The following is a 20,382-nucleotide window of genomic DNA, read 5'->3' as shown; positions in this document are numbered from 1 at the left end:
ATATGCTACAAAACTGGAAAATGTAAAAGAAAGGGACACGTTTTTAGATAAATACCATATACCAAAATTAAAACAGCACCAAGTGAACAATATAGACGAGAGCCACGCTTTCAGGGTGGTATGGCGGTAAACCAGGTGAACAATCTAAATAGACCTGTTAGTCTCGAAGAATTAGAAGCTGTTATCAAAAACCTCCCTACCAAAAGAAGCCCAGGACCAGATGGTTTCAATGCGGAATTCTACCAGAACTTCCAAGAAGACCTAATACCTATACTGCTTAATGTATTTCAAAATATAGAAACAGAAGAGTTATTGCCAAATTCCTTTTATGAAGCTACAGTCACTCTGATACCAAAACCACACGAGACTCAAGCAAGAAACAGAATTACAGGCCAATCTCACTCATGAACATCGACACAAATAACCTCAACAAAATACTGGCAAACCGAATCCAAGAACACATTAGAAAAATTATCCATTATGATCAAGTAGGCTTCATTCCTCAGATGCAGGGCTGGTTCAACATACGAAAATATATCAATGTAATCCATCATATAAATAAACTGAAAGAAAAAAAAACATATGATCATTTCATTAGATGCTGAAAAAGCATTTGACAAAATTCAACATCCCTTTATGATAAAAGTCTTGGAGAGATTAGGGATACAAGGGTCATACCTAAATACAATAAAAGCTTATTACAGCAAGCCACAGCAAACATCAAATTAAACGGAGAGAAACACAAAGCCATCCCACTAAATTCAGGAACACGAAAAGGCTGTCCACACTCTCCATACCTCTTCAATATAGTGCGTTAAGTTTTAGCAATAGCAATAAGACAACATAAGGGGATTCAAGGGATTCGAATTGGAAAGGAAGAAGTTAAACTTTCGTTATTTGCAGATGACATGATAGTGTACATAAGCGACCCCAAAAACTCCACCAAAGAACTCCTACAGCTGATAAACACCTTTAGTAATGAGGCAGGATACAAGATCAACACCAAAAAATCAGTGAACCTCTTATACACAAAGGATATGGAATCAGAGAGGGAAATCAGAGAAGCATCATCTTTCAAGATAGTCACAAAAAGCAAAAAATATCTTGGGATAACTCTAACCAACTAAGTGAAAGGTCTATTTGACAAGAACTTTAAAGCATTGAAGAAAGAAATTTAAGAGGATACCAGAAAATGGAAGAATCTCCCTTGCTCTTGGATTGGGAGGATCAACATAGTAAAAATGGCAATTCTACCAAAGACAATTTATAGATTCAATGCAATCCCCACCAAGATCCCATCATAATTCTTCACAGATCTGGAGAGGACAATAATCAACTTTATATGGAAAAACAAAAAACCCAGGATAGCCAAAACAATCTTATACAATAAAGGAACTTCTGGAGGCATTACCATCCCTGACTTCAAACTCTATTACAGAGCTACAGTAATGGAAACAGCGTGGCACTGGCATAAAACAGAGAAGTCGACCAATGGAATCGCATAGAAGACCCGGTTTTTAACCCACAAACCTATGAACACCTCATTTTCGATTAAGGAGCAAAAAGTATGCAGTGGAAGAAAGAAAGCATCTTCAATAAAACCAGGTGCTGGCATATCTGGATGTCAACCTGTAGAAGAATGCAAATAGACCCATATCTATCACCATGCACAAAACTCAAGTCCAAATGGATTAAAGACCTCAATATCAATCTGAACACACTGAACCTGACAGAAGAGAAAGTGGGAAGTAGCCTACAACAGATGGTCACAGGAGATTGCTTCCTACGTATAACCCAAGCAGCACAGACAGTAAGGGAAACACTGATTAAATTGGACCTCCCAAAACTGAGAAGCTTCTTAAATCAAAGGACGCTGTCACTAAGACAAAAAGGCAACCTACTGACTGGGAGAAGATCTTCACTAATGCCACAACAACGGTCTGACCTTCAAAATATATAAAGAACTCGAGAAACTAGACTTTAAAATGCTAATTAACACAAATAAAAAATGGGGCACTGAACTGAACAGAGAATTCTCAACAGAAGAAGTTCAAATGTCCAAAAGACACTTAAGGTCATGCTCAACCTTCTTTTTTTTTTAAAAAACTTTTTTTAACTTTCTTTTTGTTTTATTGAGAAAAAAACAATTTCCTCCTCCTCCCAGACTCCCACTCCCCCCCCCCCACTCCTCCCCCCGTCCCCCTACACCTCTCCCCCTCCCTATCAAGTCTGAAGAGCAGTCAGGGTTCCTTGCCCTGTAGAAAGTCCAAAGTCCTCCCTGCCCCTCCGCCAATCCTGGTCTAGGAAGGTGAACATCCAAACTGGCTAGGCTCCCACACAGCCAGAACTTGAAGTAGGATCAAAACCCAGTGCCATTGTCCTTGGCTTCTCATCAGCCCTCATTGTCTGCCATATTCAGAGTGTCCGGTTTTATCCGCTGCTTTTTCAGTTACAGTCCAGCTGCCCTTGGTGAGCTCCCATTAGATCAGCCCCACTGTCTCCGTGGGTGGATGCACCCCTCGTGGTCCTGACTTCTTTGCAGAAGTTCAACTTCTTCAACAGAAGAAGTTCAAATGGCCAAAAGACACTTAAGGTCATGCTCAACCTCCTTAGCAATCAGGGAAATGCAAATCAAAACAACCTTGAGATATCATCTTACACCTGTCAGAATGGCTAAAATAAAAAACACCAATGATAGCCTCTGCTGGAGAGGTTGTGGAGGAAAGGGTTCCCTCATCCATTGCTGGTGGGAATGCAAATTTGTGCAACCACTTTGGAAAGCAGTGTTTCGGTTTCTCAGGAATTTCAGGATCAACCTGCCCCTGGACCCAGCAATACCACTCTTGGGAATATACCCAAGAGATGCCCGATCATCTCACAAGGGCATTTGTTCAACTATGTTCATAGCAGCAATTTTTGTAATAGCCAGAACCTGGAAACAACCTAGATGCCCTTCAATGGAAGAATGGATGAAGAAAGTGTGGAATATATACACAGTAGAGTACTACTCAGCGGCAAAAAACAATGACTTCTCAAATTTTGCATGCAAATGGATGGAAAAAGAAAATCCTATCCTGAGTGAGGTAACCCAGACCCAAAAAGATAAACATGGGATGTACTCACTCATAATTGGTTTATAGCTTTAAATAAAGGTCCGTGAGTCTATAATTGGATATCCTAAGAAGCTAAATAAGAAGGTGAACCCAAAGGAAAACATATAGCTATCCTCTTGGGTAGGGGAAGTAGACAAGATTGCCAGGCAAAAATCGGGATCTTAAGGGTGGGGGGGGGAGGGAGGTAAGAGGAGATGGGGAGAGAAAAGTGAGAAGGGTAGGATGGGGAGAACTTGGGGCAATGGGATGATTGGGATAAAGGAAGGTTGGATAGGGGAGCACGGAAGCACATATCTTAATTAAGGGAGCCATCTTAGGGTTGGGAAGAGACTTGGACCTAGAGGGGCTTCCAGGTACCCAAGGCGAGGTCCCCAGTTAATTCCTGGGGCAGCTGAAGATAGGGAACCTGAAACGATCCTAACCTATAGCCATACTGATGAATATTTTGCATATCACCATAGAACCTTCATCTGGCGATGGATGGAGATAGAGACAGAGACCCACACTGGAGTACTGGACTGAGCTTCCAAAGTCCCAATGAGGAACGGAAGAAGGGAGAAGAGATGCTCAACCTCCTTAGCGATCAGGGAAATGCAAATCAAGACAACTTTAAGATACCATCTCACACCTGTCAGAATGGCTAAAATCAAAAACTCCAATGATAGCCTTTGCTGGAGAGGCTGTGGAGGAAGGGGCACATTCGTCCATTGCTGGAGGGAATGCAAACATGTGCAACCACTTTGGAAAGCAGTGTTTCGGTTTCTCAGGAAATTCGGGATCAACCTGCCCCTGGACCCATCAATACCACTCTTGGGAATATACCCAAGAGATGCCCTATCATATGACAAAAGCATCTGTTCAACTATGTTCATAGCAGTATTATTTGTAATAGCCAGAACCTGGAAACAACCTAGATGTCCTTCAATGGAAGAATGGATGAAGAAAGTGTGGAATATATACACGCTAGAGTACTACACTGCGGTAAAAAACAATGACTTCTCGAATTTTGCAAGCAAATGGATAGAAATAGAAAATACTATCCTGAGTGAGGTAACCCAGACCCAAAAAGATGAACATGGGATGTACTCACTCATAATTGGTTTCTAGCCATAAATAAAGGGTCACTGAGTCTACAATTGGTGATCCTAAAGAAGCTAAGTAAGAAGGTGAACCCAAAGAAAAACATATAGTCACCTGCCTGGATATGGGAAGTAGACAAGATTGCAGGGCAAAAAATTGGGATCTTGCTCATGGTGTGGGTTTGGGCCTAGGGGAGATGGGGAGAGAAATGTGAGAAGCGGAGGATGGGGGGAACATGGGGAAACAGGATGATTGGGATTAAGGAAGGTTGGATAGGGGAACAGGGAAGCATATATCTTAGTTAAGGGAGCCACCTTAGGGTTGGCAAGAGACTTGAACCTAGAGTGGGTCCCAGGTGCTCAGGGTGATGTCCCCAGTTAGTTCCTTGGGCAGCTGAGGATAGGGAACCTGAAATTACCCTATCCTAGAGCAATACTGACGAATATCTTGCATATCACCTAGAACCTTCATCTGGTGATGAATGGAGATAGAGACAGAGACTCACACTGGAGCACTGGACTGAGCTCCCAAAGTCCCAATGAGGAGCAGAAGGCGGGAGAACATGAGCAAGGAAGTCATGACCACGAGGGGGGCACCCACCTACTGAGACAGTGGGGCTGATCTATTGGGAGCTCACCAAGGCCATTTGGACTGTGACTGAAAAAGCATGGGATAAAACTGGACTCTCTGAACACGGCGAACAATGAGGGCTGATGAGAAGCCAAGGACAATGGCACTGGGTTTTGATCCTACTTCATGTTGTGGCTTTGTGGGAGCCCAGCCAGTTTGGATGTTCACCTTCCTAGGAATGGATGGAGAGGGGAGGACCTTGGACTTTCCACAGGGCAGGGAACCCTGACTGCTCTTTGGACGGGAGAAAAAGGGGGAGAGGAGTGGGGGCGGGGGAGAGGGGCCGGAGGAGGGGGAGGGAAATGGGAGGTTGGGAGGATGCGGAAATTTTTTTTTAGATAAATGATAAAAAAAAAGAAAAAAAGAGAAGATCCACATAAATAAAATCAGAGATAAAAATGGGACAACACAACAAACACTGAGGAAATCCAGACAAATAAGAACAATCTTTAAAAAGCCTCTGTAAGGCAAGAAATAGCATCATTCAGATAAAATGTCAAAGTATAAAATGGGAAAGAACTTTAACAATACCACATCTGACAGAGGGCTAATGACTTAAAAATATAAACAACAAAAACAAAACTAGTTATAGTTAAAAGACATTGAAAATTAGTCTAGAATTCAAATTGTACACAATTTATGGTGACATAAAATATAAAGAAAATAGTAGTCCTCCATTTTACAGTGTTCTACAACTTTAGATTGAAAACTCACTCAAATGAAAAACCTACATCCGTACTGAGTTCTTTCTTGTCATCATATAATCAATATACTATTATGCTATTTATAGTTATTATGATTTATCAGTTATTATTAGTAGACATAACTCAACATTATTAAAATGTATGGAGATACTAGGGGTTATTCAACAGCTGGAAACACATGCTTCTTTTGCAAAGAATATTAGCTATATTTCCAGAACCTACATGGTGGCTGACAACCATATATAACTTTAGTTATTGTGGGTCTGACACTCTCTCCTTGCCCTAAGAACACCAGATACATACATGGGGAGGATAAGACACGCAAGAGTACAAAACATCCACTGCCATAAACATAAATAAGAATCTTATTAGTATATTTATTATATGCAGTGCTAATATACTTTATTACAAAAATTTAAATAATTAATGCCCTTTATCTGGATGATGGTACTGGAATCCTACAGTTTAACAGAATTTTACAATTCATGACACTAACAGATATTTTTCACCAATAAAAATAAATCTCATTTCTGAAAACATTAACATTCTACTAAATCAAAATAAAGTCAGGAAATTTATTTCTAAAACAGATTCCTAAAAGTTAACTTTAGGTTAGCATACATACCTCTAGCATATAATCTTATGGTGTTCATGTAAGTTGCAAGATTTTCTGTTACCAAAATAACTAAAGTATGATTAAGTTGAAGTTGCCTGATTAAATCACGACGATAAAATACATGAGGACTTTGATGAGTTCGACTGAAATTAAAAATTGGGCATTAACATTAATACCACTGTTAGTAGAAAATTAAATTTAGCCACTACATGTAAAATGCTAAAAAATTTAAGGCAAAATATGGCCAGTAGTCTTCTCTTAATATTAAATGTAACAGTAACAACGATCTATAATGCCACGTACCATTTATTTCCATTTTACGTAAAAGGTATCAGTCTTTTTTTCCAATTTACTACTAGAGTACAAGTGTTTACATGACTCAAACATTATACAACAAAGGTATATTATAAAATACTGCATTTGCAACATGTTCTGTTTCTGGATATTACCGGAAGTAAAGTTACCTAGCTTCTATTTCATTTTGTTGTTGTTGCTATTCTAATGAAAACACTCAGTTTCTCAATATTATGGAGACACAATCCTTCCTGGCCATGAACTTCCAATGCTTTTGTTTCCACCTCCCCAGTGCTGTGAATATATATATATATATATATATATATATATATATATGCCTTTGTTATTTTTTTCTTAATTCAGTATTAAGGTCAAATCCCCGGCTTTCACGTATGCTCACCAAGAACTGAGCTATGTTTTTTAGCCTACATTGCTCTTCTAATACTAACAAAATTACTAACTTTAGGATAGTACTAATACATTTACCTGAAAACAGTATGAATGTATTTTATAAATGAAAAAAGGTTGGATCATATGTAATCAAAATAGAGTGTTAATCAATATTATTTAATTTCTCCATTGCTTATCTCCATGAAATTCTGTGATTATATATGATTTTCTAGTACTAGAAAAATAAGTTAAAATTCCTCTGAAAAAAAGTCAAAGCACATAAAAGATACCTTACATTCCTACTTATATAAGACTTCTATGTTACGTCATAATCATACCAGACCGAGATAGAAAGGATTTTGCCGATTATCATAAACATAGGAAACTATTTAAAACAGATGGAAGTTCCTTTCTAAAACATATTTTATTTAGCTAGTACACCTCTCAGAATCCCTAGAAATCATTATTGCACTGCAAATGTTTTGGTGACAACACACATTTTTCACGAAGGGAAATTTTTCAGAAAATTCATTACAAATGTATTACTAAAAAGTGAAGGAAAAAAATGAAGGAACAAGGCAGTGGTGGGCACAGGCCTTTAATCCAGCTCTTGGGCTGGGAGGCAGAGACAGGAAGAGCTCTGTGAGTTGGAGGCCAACCTAGTCTACAAGAGCTAGTTCCAGGACTGGCCCCAAAGCTACAGAAAAACCCTGTCTCAAAAATAAAAAAAAGGGGGGGAGGAAGTGAATTAGGAACTAGATATTGGATTCACTAAGATAGGTAAGATAATAGAGTATTTTCTCTGAATTTGTCAAATGCAAATGAACTAGACATTGTTGATATATTTATTGCCCATCTATATTATATATAGTTATTGTAGTTGTATGTAGTTTTTCTTACATTAGCTATAACCCTTTTTATTTTAGACAGAAAGGAAAAATGTGGTATTCTGTTTGTGTTCTGACAAAATTTGTCTGAAGATCAGAATGTGGAGCTAGTCACACTAGTTAGCCACAGAGACCATGCAATCGTGGCATACACCTTTAAACCCAGCACTAGGGAGAAAGAGGCAGATGAATCTCTGTGAGTTCAAAGATACCCTGGGTTACAAGAGATAATCAATCTAAAAGAGAAATAGAGCCAAGCAGTGATGGCTCACATCTTTAATACTAGGGAGGTGGAGACAGGAAATGATATGGCTGGGCGAACAAAGCAATATAAAGCAGAAGGAAATAGAAGCAAAATATTCAGTCTGAGGATTTATAGAGACAGGATACCCTATTTGGTCTGAAGATTTTGTAGATGTAAAACTAGTGTCTGGCTCCTCCGCTTCTCCTATCTTTCAACTTTTACCCACTAATATCTGACTCTGGGCTTTTATTATGAAGACCAATTAGAATTAGAGCAACAATCAATAGTATCTTCTTCAACACATCTAATTCAATAAAAAAGGAATAGAAAACAACTAATATTTAGCATATTCCAAACAAAAGAACATACAAACAACAACAAAAAATGGCCATGTGTAGCAGTACTTGACTTTAATCCCATCACTGCAGTATACTCTACAGAATGAGTTTCAGGACAGCTAGGAATGTATAGAGAGACCCTGTCTTACAATACAAAAACTAAACTCAAATAGAAAGATCTCTTTCTCTAACTTTGCCACTTTCCTTTATTTACAGTTTGCTAATACTCATAGACTAATTTCAACACAATCATAAATAGCAAGGAAACTGTATAAAAACCTTACCTTAAATTTGGAGGTGCTTCATTAAACAAACTACAAATCTCTTTTATTTGTTTCAGTGCAGGGATAACCCATTTGTTATTTGTTCGAAGTTCTTCTATAAAGTGATCTATCCACTGGATTTTTTGCAAATCTCGATCCTTACATATAAAAAAAATTACTTAAGTTCTGGCATAACTCATGATAACTATATAGAATTCAGCATTTAATATAGATTAATAAAATTCAACATGTCTCTCTTTAAGGTTGCTGAAACTTTCAAAATAGAAAAAGAATTTAAACTTCATATAATTGTAATTTAACTGAATTTAATCAAACCAAATGCTCTGTAATATAAAATATTACAATACACTCAATGTTACATGTTTCTAATATATTTTAAGTATTTCTCCCATATATGCACAAGAAACATGGTTTTTAAAGTATCTAAATTTGGGCTTTGTGTATTATTTAGTGTTTTGCTCATTCTACATCATTATAAAATTCAACAAAAAAAATCAGCAAAATAAGCAAAAGTGTTAATCTTGAGAAAATTAAAAACTGTAGTGAGCTCACTTTAAATATTCTGCCACAGTTACTTTTCTTAATATTGTACAGGACTTTGCTGGCAATCATAATTTTAAGTTTAGTTTATTAGTGGTGATTCTGTGCAGATTTGGAGAACAATAATAGGAAATACTAAATATGTAAGGAAAAGTTGTGTGTGTGTGTGTGTGTGTGTGTTTGTATAACAGAGGTCAACATTTGTTATTTGCCTTAATCATTCTTCATTTGAATTTTTGACTTAAGGTGTCTCACTGACTGCAGAGTTCATTCTTCAAGATTGTCTGACCAACAAGCCTCAGGGATTATCTAATTGCTACCTCTTTTGTACTTAGCTCACATTTGGGCCCTAGTTTTTGCATAACAAGAACTTCAGAGACTGAATTATTTCAACTCCATAAAGAATATTTAAAGAAAATACTATGATTGCTAAATTTGTCACTACTTTTCAAGTCTTCAATGGGAAGCCTAGGAATAAACACTGCATTTTCAAAATAACAAGAGATAAAGGCTGAATTTGAAAAAGAAAATTTTACTATCGTAATGACTATAATAACCAATAATCTGGCCAAATTCAAGATAGTATCCAAAGCAGTAATATGAATAAGCAAGTGCTAGATGAGCATTTATAATAATTATTTTGATTACTTACAATGCTTTTCTATTTGATAAAATATTATTTGTTTGCAAGAACCTTATTAACAATTTTAAATGCTTAGTAAAATGTCATTATCAAATACATAATATACCATGATCTGATTAAGTAACTTGATTCAGATTGATTTCCTCCTCATGCCTCTGAAAATCCAAAACTACTGTATTTTTATCTAACTGTAGAAGGCAACAGCTAAGATAAATTTTTATTTGTATCTTCTTCAGAATCGAAACAAACCTTCAGCTATGTGAATAAGTACGTAGTCTAGACTATGACTGTCTTTTTAAAAAGTATTCAAGCCTAAGAATATTCTCTTATTTACACATATAAGGATAACAATTAACACATAAGAGATTTTAAGAGTATTTTGATAAAGATAGTTCTGTAAGTACTTTCAAAACATCGGCAATACATTTTCATAACTATGACCAATTTAAGTTTGAAAAATTATATGTGCACGCATTAAGCAGTAGTTCAAAGTGTAGAGGCAAGAGGAAAAATTCATAAAGTCTGTTGTCTCCTATTTTTAGGTAGGATCCTGATGGAGGAAGGTCATTGGTTAAATAAAAAGAAACTGCTTGGCCCTCATTGGTTAGAAGATAGGTGGGAGGAGTAAACAGAACAGAAAGCTGGGAGGAAGAGGAAGTGAGCTCAGACTCCACAGCTCTCCTCTCGGGAGCAGATGCCTCAGAGAGACGCCATGCTCCCAGCTCCCAGGCAGACGCACGCGATGAAGCTCCGACCCAGGATGGATATAGGCTAGAATCTTCCCGGTAAGCGCACCTAGGGGCGCTACACAGATAATTAGAAATGGGCTAAATTAATATGTGAGAATTAGCCTAGAAGAGGCTAGATAGAAATGGGCCAAGCAGTGATTAAATGAATACAGTTTGTGTGTTGTTATTTCGGGCATAAGCTAGCCAGGCAGCCGGGGTGCTGGGGATGCAGCCCCGCCGCCCTTATTACTACAGGATCCAAAGATTAAAACAAAGTCATCAGGTCTGCATTGCAACCACCTATTCCTGATGACCTATATTTCAGGCCTCGGAACACCTAACTTTGATTTTTCATGACCTGATTTATTCAAATGAGTAAAACATAAAGAAACCTGTACCTACACCTTTTAAACTTTTGTTTCAAAACAGAATACATCATACCTACTAAATCTTTAACTGAAGATGCTAAAGAGGATTCTATAACAAAATTCAACTAATAATTAAAAATGTCTTTGAAAACAAAAATTATGGAATAAAATGCAACTGTCCTCCAACTAAGACATCATATTTAACAAAATAAAAAGAGTTAACAAACAAAGTAATGAAGCACTTTCTAACCTGGGAACAACTATAATCGAGTATTTTTTGTGGGCACTGAGAGCGAGATCCATGATATCTACAGGTACATCATCACTGTGGGCTAGATTCCACAGAAGAGTCAATACTTTGTGTGCCATTACACCATCCTTGTCATCTTCTGCAAGGCGACGAATCAGTTGAAGAAGCTTTTGACGTTGTTTCTTACTTGCATTTGTCCAACTTGCCTAGAAAAAATAGGAGTGACACAGCAAAATCTACTGGAGCAGAGCACAGAGTGACCAATGGGGTAACTAGAACTGTAACACTGACTGTACTATGAGGAAAAACCACTGAATCTTGGATCCTACTAAGAATGGCACCCACATGGATAACTGCATCCATAGAAAGCCTGAGAAAGCTTGGGAAAGAATAAAGTAAAGCATGTTTTCTTGGTAGCCACTATTTCTCGGGTCTGCTCTGCTTGCTAGAGGCAAGCAAGCGCTCTCATCTAAGAGAAGCTTCCTGACTCAGCTTTAGCTGTAAAACTGCAGCTCTTTTAAGAGGTCCTGCCACGAAACACTTAAATAGTGTTGATAAAAAGCTGACTGCACGCTTTTCGGTTTTCAGACTTAGCAGGAAAAAAGCTGTGCAGTTTTAAAATGCCGGTTTTCTGGGCCATCCTGCCAGGGCAAACTCTGACTCTTTCAGTCAAGCGGTCTGACTATGGGGCATTTGAGTGTGGTTTGTGAGCACACTGTTGCAGCTTGCTTGCTGGCAGGGACCTTGAAACACCACAGAGTTGTGGCAATAAACATGGCTACAGCCAGTACCTCTGCTATGATGCTGGCATCGCAGAAAGCCAAGGAATGAGCTGAATCCAGACATCAAAGCCACGGTTTAATCCTACTCATATTGCTTGGTAAATTAAAGACTCATGTAGTCAGAAAAAGAGAGATATACAGTAAAGAGAGGTTAAAAAAAAAACCTCTTAATGGTTTACTCTGTGTTAAAATATATGCTGGTTTGGGAGGGAAAAGAAAGCAGTTAAAGTCCTTAAAAAAAAAGAAGAGAATAGTTGGGTGTGGTGGTACACACCTTTAATCCCAACACTTGGGAGGCAGAGGTCGATGGACCTCTGTGAGTTCAAGGTACAGTGGCACACGTCTTTAATCCCAAAGCTTGGGAGGCTGAGGTAGACAGATCTCTGTGAGTTCAGGGTGTAGTAGCACACAGCTTTAATCCCAGCACTTGGGAGGCAGAGGTAGGTGGATCTCTGTGAGTTCAAGGATAGCCTGGTCTACAGAGAGAGGTCCAGGATAAGATACACAGAAACCCTGTCTCAAAAAGCCAAAAATTAAAAATAAAAAATACAGTTTAAAATAAAACTGCATAAAGATGGAAAACACATAGAGAATCTGGACACTGTATGTTATTATGCTCTCTCTGAATTGTTTGAATGCTGAGGAAGGAGCAATAGCTGCTAAAAGATATTTGCTTATAAATGCTGCTAAATTAATCCAAGTTAGGTACTTTGAAAATACCTTGATTTCAAAATTGAAGTCAAGAGGTATGTTACTTTGGAGAAGAGATTTTGCTTTTTCCTCAGGACATGAGAGGCTGTGGATTCATTCTGAGTTAAGAAAAATCTGGTTTGATCAAGGAAGACCAGCTGAGAAATCTCTGATAGGAACAGACAGCCCAGATGTCTGAGTTCTACATCCAGAACAGATTCAAGACTGCCGCCTGAGATGATCAAGACTCACAGGATACTCCAGTCAGGACTTGATCATAATTCTACATTTTCTGTAGCTCCCCATAAGATTATCAGCGCTCCCAACCAGCTGGAAGTAGCATGGAATACTGTGCCCACATTCCCAAAAAATGGACTAAGGATGTTTTCCTTTGTTTAAAAAAATAAAAGGGGAAAGTGGTGCGGGAGAATTGTCTGTATTCTGTCAATCATGTTTTAAATAAACGCTGATTGGCCAGGCAGGAAGTATAGGCGGGTCAACCAGAAAGAAAGCAGAGGCGGGTGATGAAAACAGGAGTATTCTGGGAAGAAGGAAGCTCTTTCCCGAGTCCTGCCCAGACCACAGAAGAAACAGGATGTGATCTGCATGGCTAAGAAAGGTACAGAGCCATGTGGTTAACATAGATAAGAATTATGGGTTAATATATAAGAGCTAATACGAAGCCTGAGCAAATGGGCCAATCAGTTAATAACTTATGGAGACCTCAGTGTGATTTTCTTTAGGACCTAAAGACTGTGGGAGCCAGGCAGGACAGAAATCCTGACAAGCAGCCCTCATACTACAACAATTGATGATTTTAAAGCAGCAAATCCCAAAGAAGGGAAAAACACACAAATTAACATCACCAACAATGAAAACAGACATAGCCTCATAGTAAAGGGTAAAATATCTAGTCAAATGAACCTAAGAAACAACCTGGTGTAGCTATTCTAATACCTGATAAAATAGACTTCAAACTAAAATCAATCAAAAGAGACAAAGAAGTTCATTTCATATTAGTCACAGGAAAAATCCATCAAAAGAAACTCTCAATATTGGAAACCTAGGGCCCAAATACAAAAGCACCCTCATGTAAAAGAAGCACTTCTAAAGCTCAAATCATACATTAAGCCCCACACGCTAATAGTGGGAGACTTCAACACACTCCCCTCTCACCACTGGACAGGTCAGTCAAACAAAAAATGAACAAATAAGGGAACTAACAGATTTTAAGACTCAAATGGACTTAACAAACACCTAAAGCATAGTCCATCCAAATATGAAAGAATATATACATTCTTTTCAGTACCTCATGGAACCCTTCTGAAAACTGACCACATACGTGGTAACAAAAGAAACCTCAACAAATACAGAAAAACTGGAATAACGCCAAGTATCTTATCAGACCACTATGGCTTAAAACTAGAATTCAAAAGCAATACTAATTCCAGAAAGCCCACAAACACATAGAAATTTAACAATGCTCACCTGAATTATTGATGGGTAAAAGAAGAAATAAAGGGAGAAATTAAAGACTTCTTAAAATTCAATGAAAATGACCAAACAACATACCCAAATTTATGGGAAACAGTGAAAGCAGTGTTAAAAAGAAAGCTATTAAATTCCTACATAAAGAAGCTGGAAAATCCCACACTAGTGAATTAACAGAACATTTGAAAACTTTAGAACAAACAGGAGAAAACTCACCCAGGAGAATTAGCAGGAAATAATCAAAATGATAGCTGACATCAACAAGTAGAAACAAAGAAACAATACAAAGAATCAATGAGACAAAGAGTTGGTTCTTTGAGAAAAATCAACAAAATAGACAAAGCTTCATCCAAACTAACCAAAAGGCAGAGAGAGAATATCCAAATTAACAAAATCAGAAACGAAAAGGGGGACATAACAACATACATGGAGGAAATCCAGGTCAAATTTCAAAAACCTGTACTCCACAAAATTGAAAAACTTAAAGGAAATGGACAAGTTTCTGGATAAATATCACTTACCAAAATTAAATCAAGACCAGATAAACAAATTACACAGACCTGCTGAAGAAATAGAAGCAGTCATCAAAAGTCTCCTAAACAAAAAAAGCCAGGAGCAGATGGTTTCAGCTCAGAATTATACAAGATTTAAAGAACTAATACCAACACTCCTCAAATTGTTCAATACAAAAAAACAAAAGAAATATTGCTGAATTCTTTTTATGAGGCTACAATTACCCAATCCACATAAAGAAAAACCACACTAAAAAAAAAAGAATTACAAACCAATCTCATTCATGAACACTGATGCAAAACTACTAAATAAAATACTGGCAAATCAAATCCAAGAACAAAACAGAACCATCATCCACCATGATAAAGTTGGCTTCATTCCAGAGATGCAGGGATGGATGGTTCCCTGTATAAAAGTCTGTCAACGTAATCCACCAAATAAACAAACTAAAATATAAAACCACATCTCATTAGATGTTGAAAAAAGTTTTCAACAACATTCCTTCATGATAAAAGTCTTGGAAAGAGCAGGGATACAAGGAACAAACCTAAATACATACAGCATGCCAACAGCCAACATCAAACTAACTGTAAAGAAACTCACAGAGATCCTACTGAAATCAGGAACAAGACAAGGTTGTACACTCTCTCCATATCAATTCAATATAGTTCTAGAGGTCTTAGCTACAGCAATAAGACAAAGACAACCAAAGGAGATCAAAGGATACAAATTGCAAAAGAAGAAGTCAAACTCTCACTGTTTGCTGATGATATAATAGTTTACATAAGTGACCCCAAAAATTCTACCAACGATCTTCTACAACACATAAAAACTTACAGCAATGTAGCAGGATACAAGACTAACTCAAAAAACAATCAGTAGCCCTCCTGTACACAGATGATAAAAAGGCTGGGGAAGAAATAAAAGAATCAATACTCTTCACAAATAGTCACAAACAGCATTAAAATACCTTGAAATAACGCTAACCAAACAAGTGAAAGTCTTGTATGACAAGAACTTTAAGGCTGGGCGGTGGCAGCACATGCCTTTAATCCCAGCGCTAGGGAGGCAGAGGCAGGCGGATCTCTGTGAGTTCGAGACCAACCTGGTCTACAGAGCTAGTTCGGGACAGGCTTCAAAGCCACAGAGAAACCCTGTCTCGAAAAACCAAAAAAAAAAAAAAAAAAAGAAGAAGAAGAGCTTTAAAGCTTTGAAGAAAGAAATTGAAGAATACACCAGAAAGTGGAAGGTATCCCACGCTCTTGGGTAGGCAGAATTAACATAGTAAAAATGGCAATTTTACCAAAAGCAATATACAGATCCAATGCAATGTCCATCAAAATCTCAGCAAAATTCTTCACAGACCCTGAAAGCAATGTACTCAACTTAAAATGAAAAAGCAAAAAACCTAGGATAGCCAAAACAATCCTGTACAATATAAGAACTTCCAAAGGCATCACAATCCCTGACTTCAAGCTCTACTACAGAGTTACAACCCTGAAAACAGCCTGGTTTTGGCATAAAAACAGACAGGAGGACCAATGGAACCAAACTGAAGACCCGGATATTAATCCTTTGAAATATAACACCCGATTTAGACAAAGAAGCAAAAAATATCAAATGGAAAATAGAAAACATATTTAACAAATGGACTGGCATGACTGAATATTTACATGTAGAAGAATGAAAATAGATCTATATCTATCATCATGCACAAAACTCAAGTCCAAATGGATCAAAGACCTCAGCATAAAGCCAGCCACACTGAACTTTATAGAAGAGAAAGTGGCAAGTACACTTGAACGCATTGGCACAGGGAACCACTTCCTAAATACAACCCCAGCAGTACAGACACTGAGAGAAACAATTAATAAATGGGACCTCCTGAAACTGAAAAGCTTCTGTAAAGCAAAGGACACAGTTAACAAGATAAAATGACAGCCTACAGACAGGAAAAGATCTTCACTATCCCTAAATCAGACAGGGGTCTGATCTCCAAAATATACTAGAACTCAAGAAATTCGTCATCAAAAGAACAAATCATCCAATAAAAAAAAATGGAGTAGAGGCCTAAACAGGGAACTCTCAACAGAGGAATCTAAAATGGCTGAAAGACACTTAAGGAAATGTTCAACATTCTTAGTCATCAGAGAAATGCAAATCAAAACAACTCTGAGATTCAATCTTATACCTGTAAGAATGGCCAAGAACAAAAGCACTGATGACAACTTATACTGGAGAGGCTGTGCGGTAAAGGGAACACTTCTACATTGCTAGTATGAATGCAAGCTGGTACCGCCCCTTTCAATATTAGTGTGGCAATTTCTCAGAAAATTAAGAAACAGCCTCCCTCAAGACCCAGTAGTACCACTTTTGGATATATATCACAAGGGATGCTCAATCATTCCACAAAGACATGTACTCAACTATGTTCATAGCAGCATTATTTGTCATAAACAGAATCTGGAAACAACCTAAATGCACCTCGACTGATGAATGGATATGTGGTACATTTACACAATGGAGCACTACACAGCAGAAAAAAAATTATGACATCTTGAAATTTGCAGGCAAATTGATGGAGCTAGAAAACATCATTTTAAGTGAGGCAATCCAGATGCAGAAAGACAATTATCATATGGACTCACTCATATGTGGTTTTAAAATATAAAGTGAAGAAAACCAGCCTACAAATCATAAATCCAGTGAACCCAGACAACAACGAGGACCCTAAGAGAGACATACATAGATTGCAGAAAAAGAGAGGGTCTGCTGAGTTAATTAGGAACATGGGTACCTTAAGAGAGGGTTGATAGGGAATGGAGAGGCAAGGAGGGGAGCAGAGAAAAATGTAGAGCTCAATAAAAATTAGTAAAAAATATACATAAACATGCCAGTAGTATTCACAATATCAAACAACTTTACTTTTTAGAATATCACTTCATTTCTTTCCCTCAGATAGCTCCACCTATATATAAAATGGTTCTAATATATTGGTTTTTGTCATTTTAATGAGAGTATCTTCTACTGTATCCTTCTATAATTTATACACATTTAATTTCAGTTTGGGGCCTATAAAACTACAACTGTTAAAATGCTGAACAGGCATCCTACAGTATATACTATGAATTTCTCCAAGGTATAGCTGGCATTAACAGCAATTGGGATATAGAATATAATTCTTCACATTTTAATGAAAATTATCAAACAAATACTTTATCTTCAGGGCCTAGTAAAAGTTATTGCCAAAAATGTAATAATGATTTTAAACAAGAAATCTTGTATAGCTAAAGTCAATGGTAAGGGGGCTGGAGAGATGGCTCAGTGGTTAAGAGCATTGCCTGCTCTTCCAAAGGTCCTGAGTTCAATTCTCAGCAACCACATGGTGGCTCACAATCATCTGTAATGAGGTCTGGTGCCCTCTTCTGGCCTGCAGACATACACACAGACAGAATATTGTATACATAATAAATAAATAAATATTTAAAAAAAATAAAGTCAATGGTAACTAGAATATTTGTACACTAATACTGTAACAGGGTTCTAACTTTTGATTAGTCAACTTTCTAACCAAATACACAGAAAAAGAATACTTAATAGTTAAACAATTCCATCAATACAAATGCAAATACACATTACAGAGTATGTACAAAATAATATTTCTTATTATTTTATCATGGTTGAGCAGTTAGGTATTTTCTCCTCATCATCCCACCCTTCATTATATTTATGTAAGATATTTTACCATAAACATTAAAATTTCCAGAAAAGACTAAAGTCAAAGAACTAAGCAGAATTAAAATGGTTACAAGTGCATACGCATGACAGAAATTATTATATAAACCACTTATAAGTTCTAATTAGAAGAAAAAGGAACTATCCAATGATCAATGTTTTTTTCCAAAGGCACATAAAAGCAAAGAAGACCAAATTAAATAATAGCAATATTTTATTATTTTTACTTTTACCTTAAAACAATCAAAAAGATGATCAAGTTGTTCAGGAGAAAAATCCCAAGCTAATTTTGCTAGTAGGTCATGTACATTCTTCACAATGGCTTCATGCTTTCCTGCCTTCAAAGAAAGAAAACAAAAAAAGGTAAAAGTAAATATAAACCACTGTATTATGACTTGGATAACCCTTAGTTACCTTCTCACCTGAAAGTGTAAGAATAACCCTTAACATAAAACAATTTCCACTGAAACTAAAGCCACTTAGTTTTTCCACTTAAAGTACTTAATAAAAAAGAAATTATTAATTTAACTTATTAAATTAATTAAAGATTAAAACACCAATAATATTCAGGAAAAAAAACTTAGTCTATAAAATATAGTAAACTTTTTCAAAATTAGAAACCCAAGTAGGCTCTCTGCTCCTCCCTGTTCTAGGGAGCTTCTTTTCATGCAGTACCAGCCTCGTTCCAGAGACACAATGGTAAAGGTCAGAGGGAACGAATTTGGCCATATTGGATGCCTGGTTACCAGGGTTGCCTTCACTTCTGGCACAGTGGACGTTGTTGCCATCAATCTCAACTACATGGTCTACATGTTCCAGTATGACTACACCCATGGCAAGTTCAAAGGCACAGTTAAGGCTGAGAATGGGAAGCTTATCATCAACAGGAAGGCCAGCACCGTCTTCCAGGAGGGAGATCCTGCCAACATCAAATGGGGCGAAGCCGGTGCCGAGTATGTTGTGGAGTCAACTGGTGTCTTCACCACCATGGAGAAAGCTGGGGCCCACATGATGGGTGGGGCCAAACAGGTTATCATCTCCACCTTCCGCGAATGCCCCCATGTTTGTGATGGGTGTGAACTATGACATGTATGACAATTCCCTCAAGATTGTCAGCAATGCTTCCTGCACCACCAACTCCTTAGCTGCCATGGCCAAGGTCATCCATGACAACTTTGGCATCGTGGAGGGACTCATGACCACAGTCCATGCCATCACAGCCATGCAGAAGACTGTGAATGGCCCCTCTAGCAAGATGTGGTGAGATGGCCGTGGTGCTGCCCAGAGCATCATCCCTGCATCCACTGGCGCTGCCAAGGCTGTGGGTAAAGTCATCCCAGAGCTGAACTGGAAGCTCACAGGCATGGCCTTCCATGTTCCTACCCCCAATGTGTCCGTTGTGGATCTGACATGCCGCCTGGAGAAAGCTGCCAAGTATGACGACATCAAGAAGGTGGTGAAGCAGGCATCTGTGGGTACACTAAAGGGCATCCTGGGCTAGGCTGAAAACCAAGTTGTCTCCTGTGACTTTAACAGTGACTCCCACTCTTTCACCTTCGATGCTGGGGCTGGCATTGCTTTCAATGACAACTTTGTAAAGCTCATTTCCTGGTACCACAATGAATTTGGCTACAGCAACAGGGTGGTGGACCTCATGGCCTACATGGCCTCCAAGGAATAAGAAGCCTGCCCAGGAACCCCATCCCAGCAAGGACACAGCAAAAGAGAGGCGCCCTCGGTTGCTGAGCAGTCTCTATCCTAACTCAACCCTTGACACTGAGCATCTTCGTCAGTTTCCATCCCAGACCCCCAGAATAGCAGGAGGAGCTTAGGAAGCCCTACTCTCTTGAATACCATCAATAAAGTTAACTACACCTGTCAAAGAAAATAAAAAAGAAACCCAAGTATTCAAAAAAAAATCAACCACAATGCTCAAACAGGCTCCATCCTAAAGATGCAGGGATAATTCAAAATACATAAATAAACATAAAGGCACAGCAATAGTGGTGTACACCGTTAATCCCAGCACTGGGGAGGCAGAGGCAGGCAGATCTCTGAGCTC

At 37.9% G+C, this 20,382-nt stretch overlaps 1 protein-coding gene across 1 annotated transcript in view; it reads right to left on the bottom strand.

Annotated features, from left to right (window-relative positions):
• LOC121443765 (probable ubiquitin carboxyl-terminal hydrolase FAF-X) overlaps positions 1-20,382 on the bottom strand; it is a 143,037-nt gene that overhangs the window by 92,345 nt on the left and 30,310 nt on the right. The window contains 5 exon segments of the mRNA XM_041645561.1: positions 6,153-6,286; positions 8,581-8,717; positions 11,110-11,138; positions 11,141-11,315; positions 18,554-18,658. Of these exon segments, the coding sequence (XP_041501495.1) occupies positions 6,153-6,286; positions 8,581-8,717; positions 11,110-11,138; positions 11,141-11,315; positions 18,554-18,658 (580 nt within the window).

Source organism: Microtus oregoni, unplaced genomic scaffold, assembly GCF_018167655.1.
Source record: "Microtus oregoni isolate MIOR12 unplaced genomic scaffold, Mior012 000113F_000, whole genome shotgun sequence".
Lineage (NCBI taxonomy): Eukaryota > Metazoa > Chordata > Mammalia > Rodentia > Cricetidae > Microtus > Microtus oregoni.
Note: the sequence above shows the minus strand (reverse complement) of the source record. Positions and strands in the feature narration are given on the sequence as shown.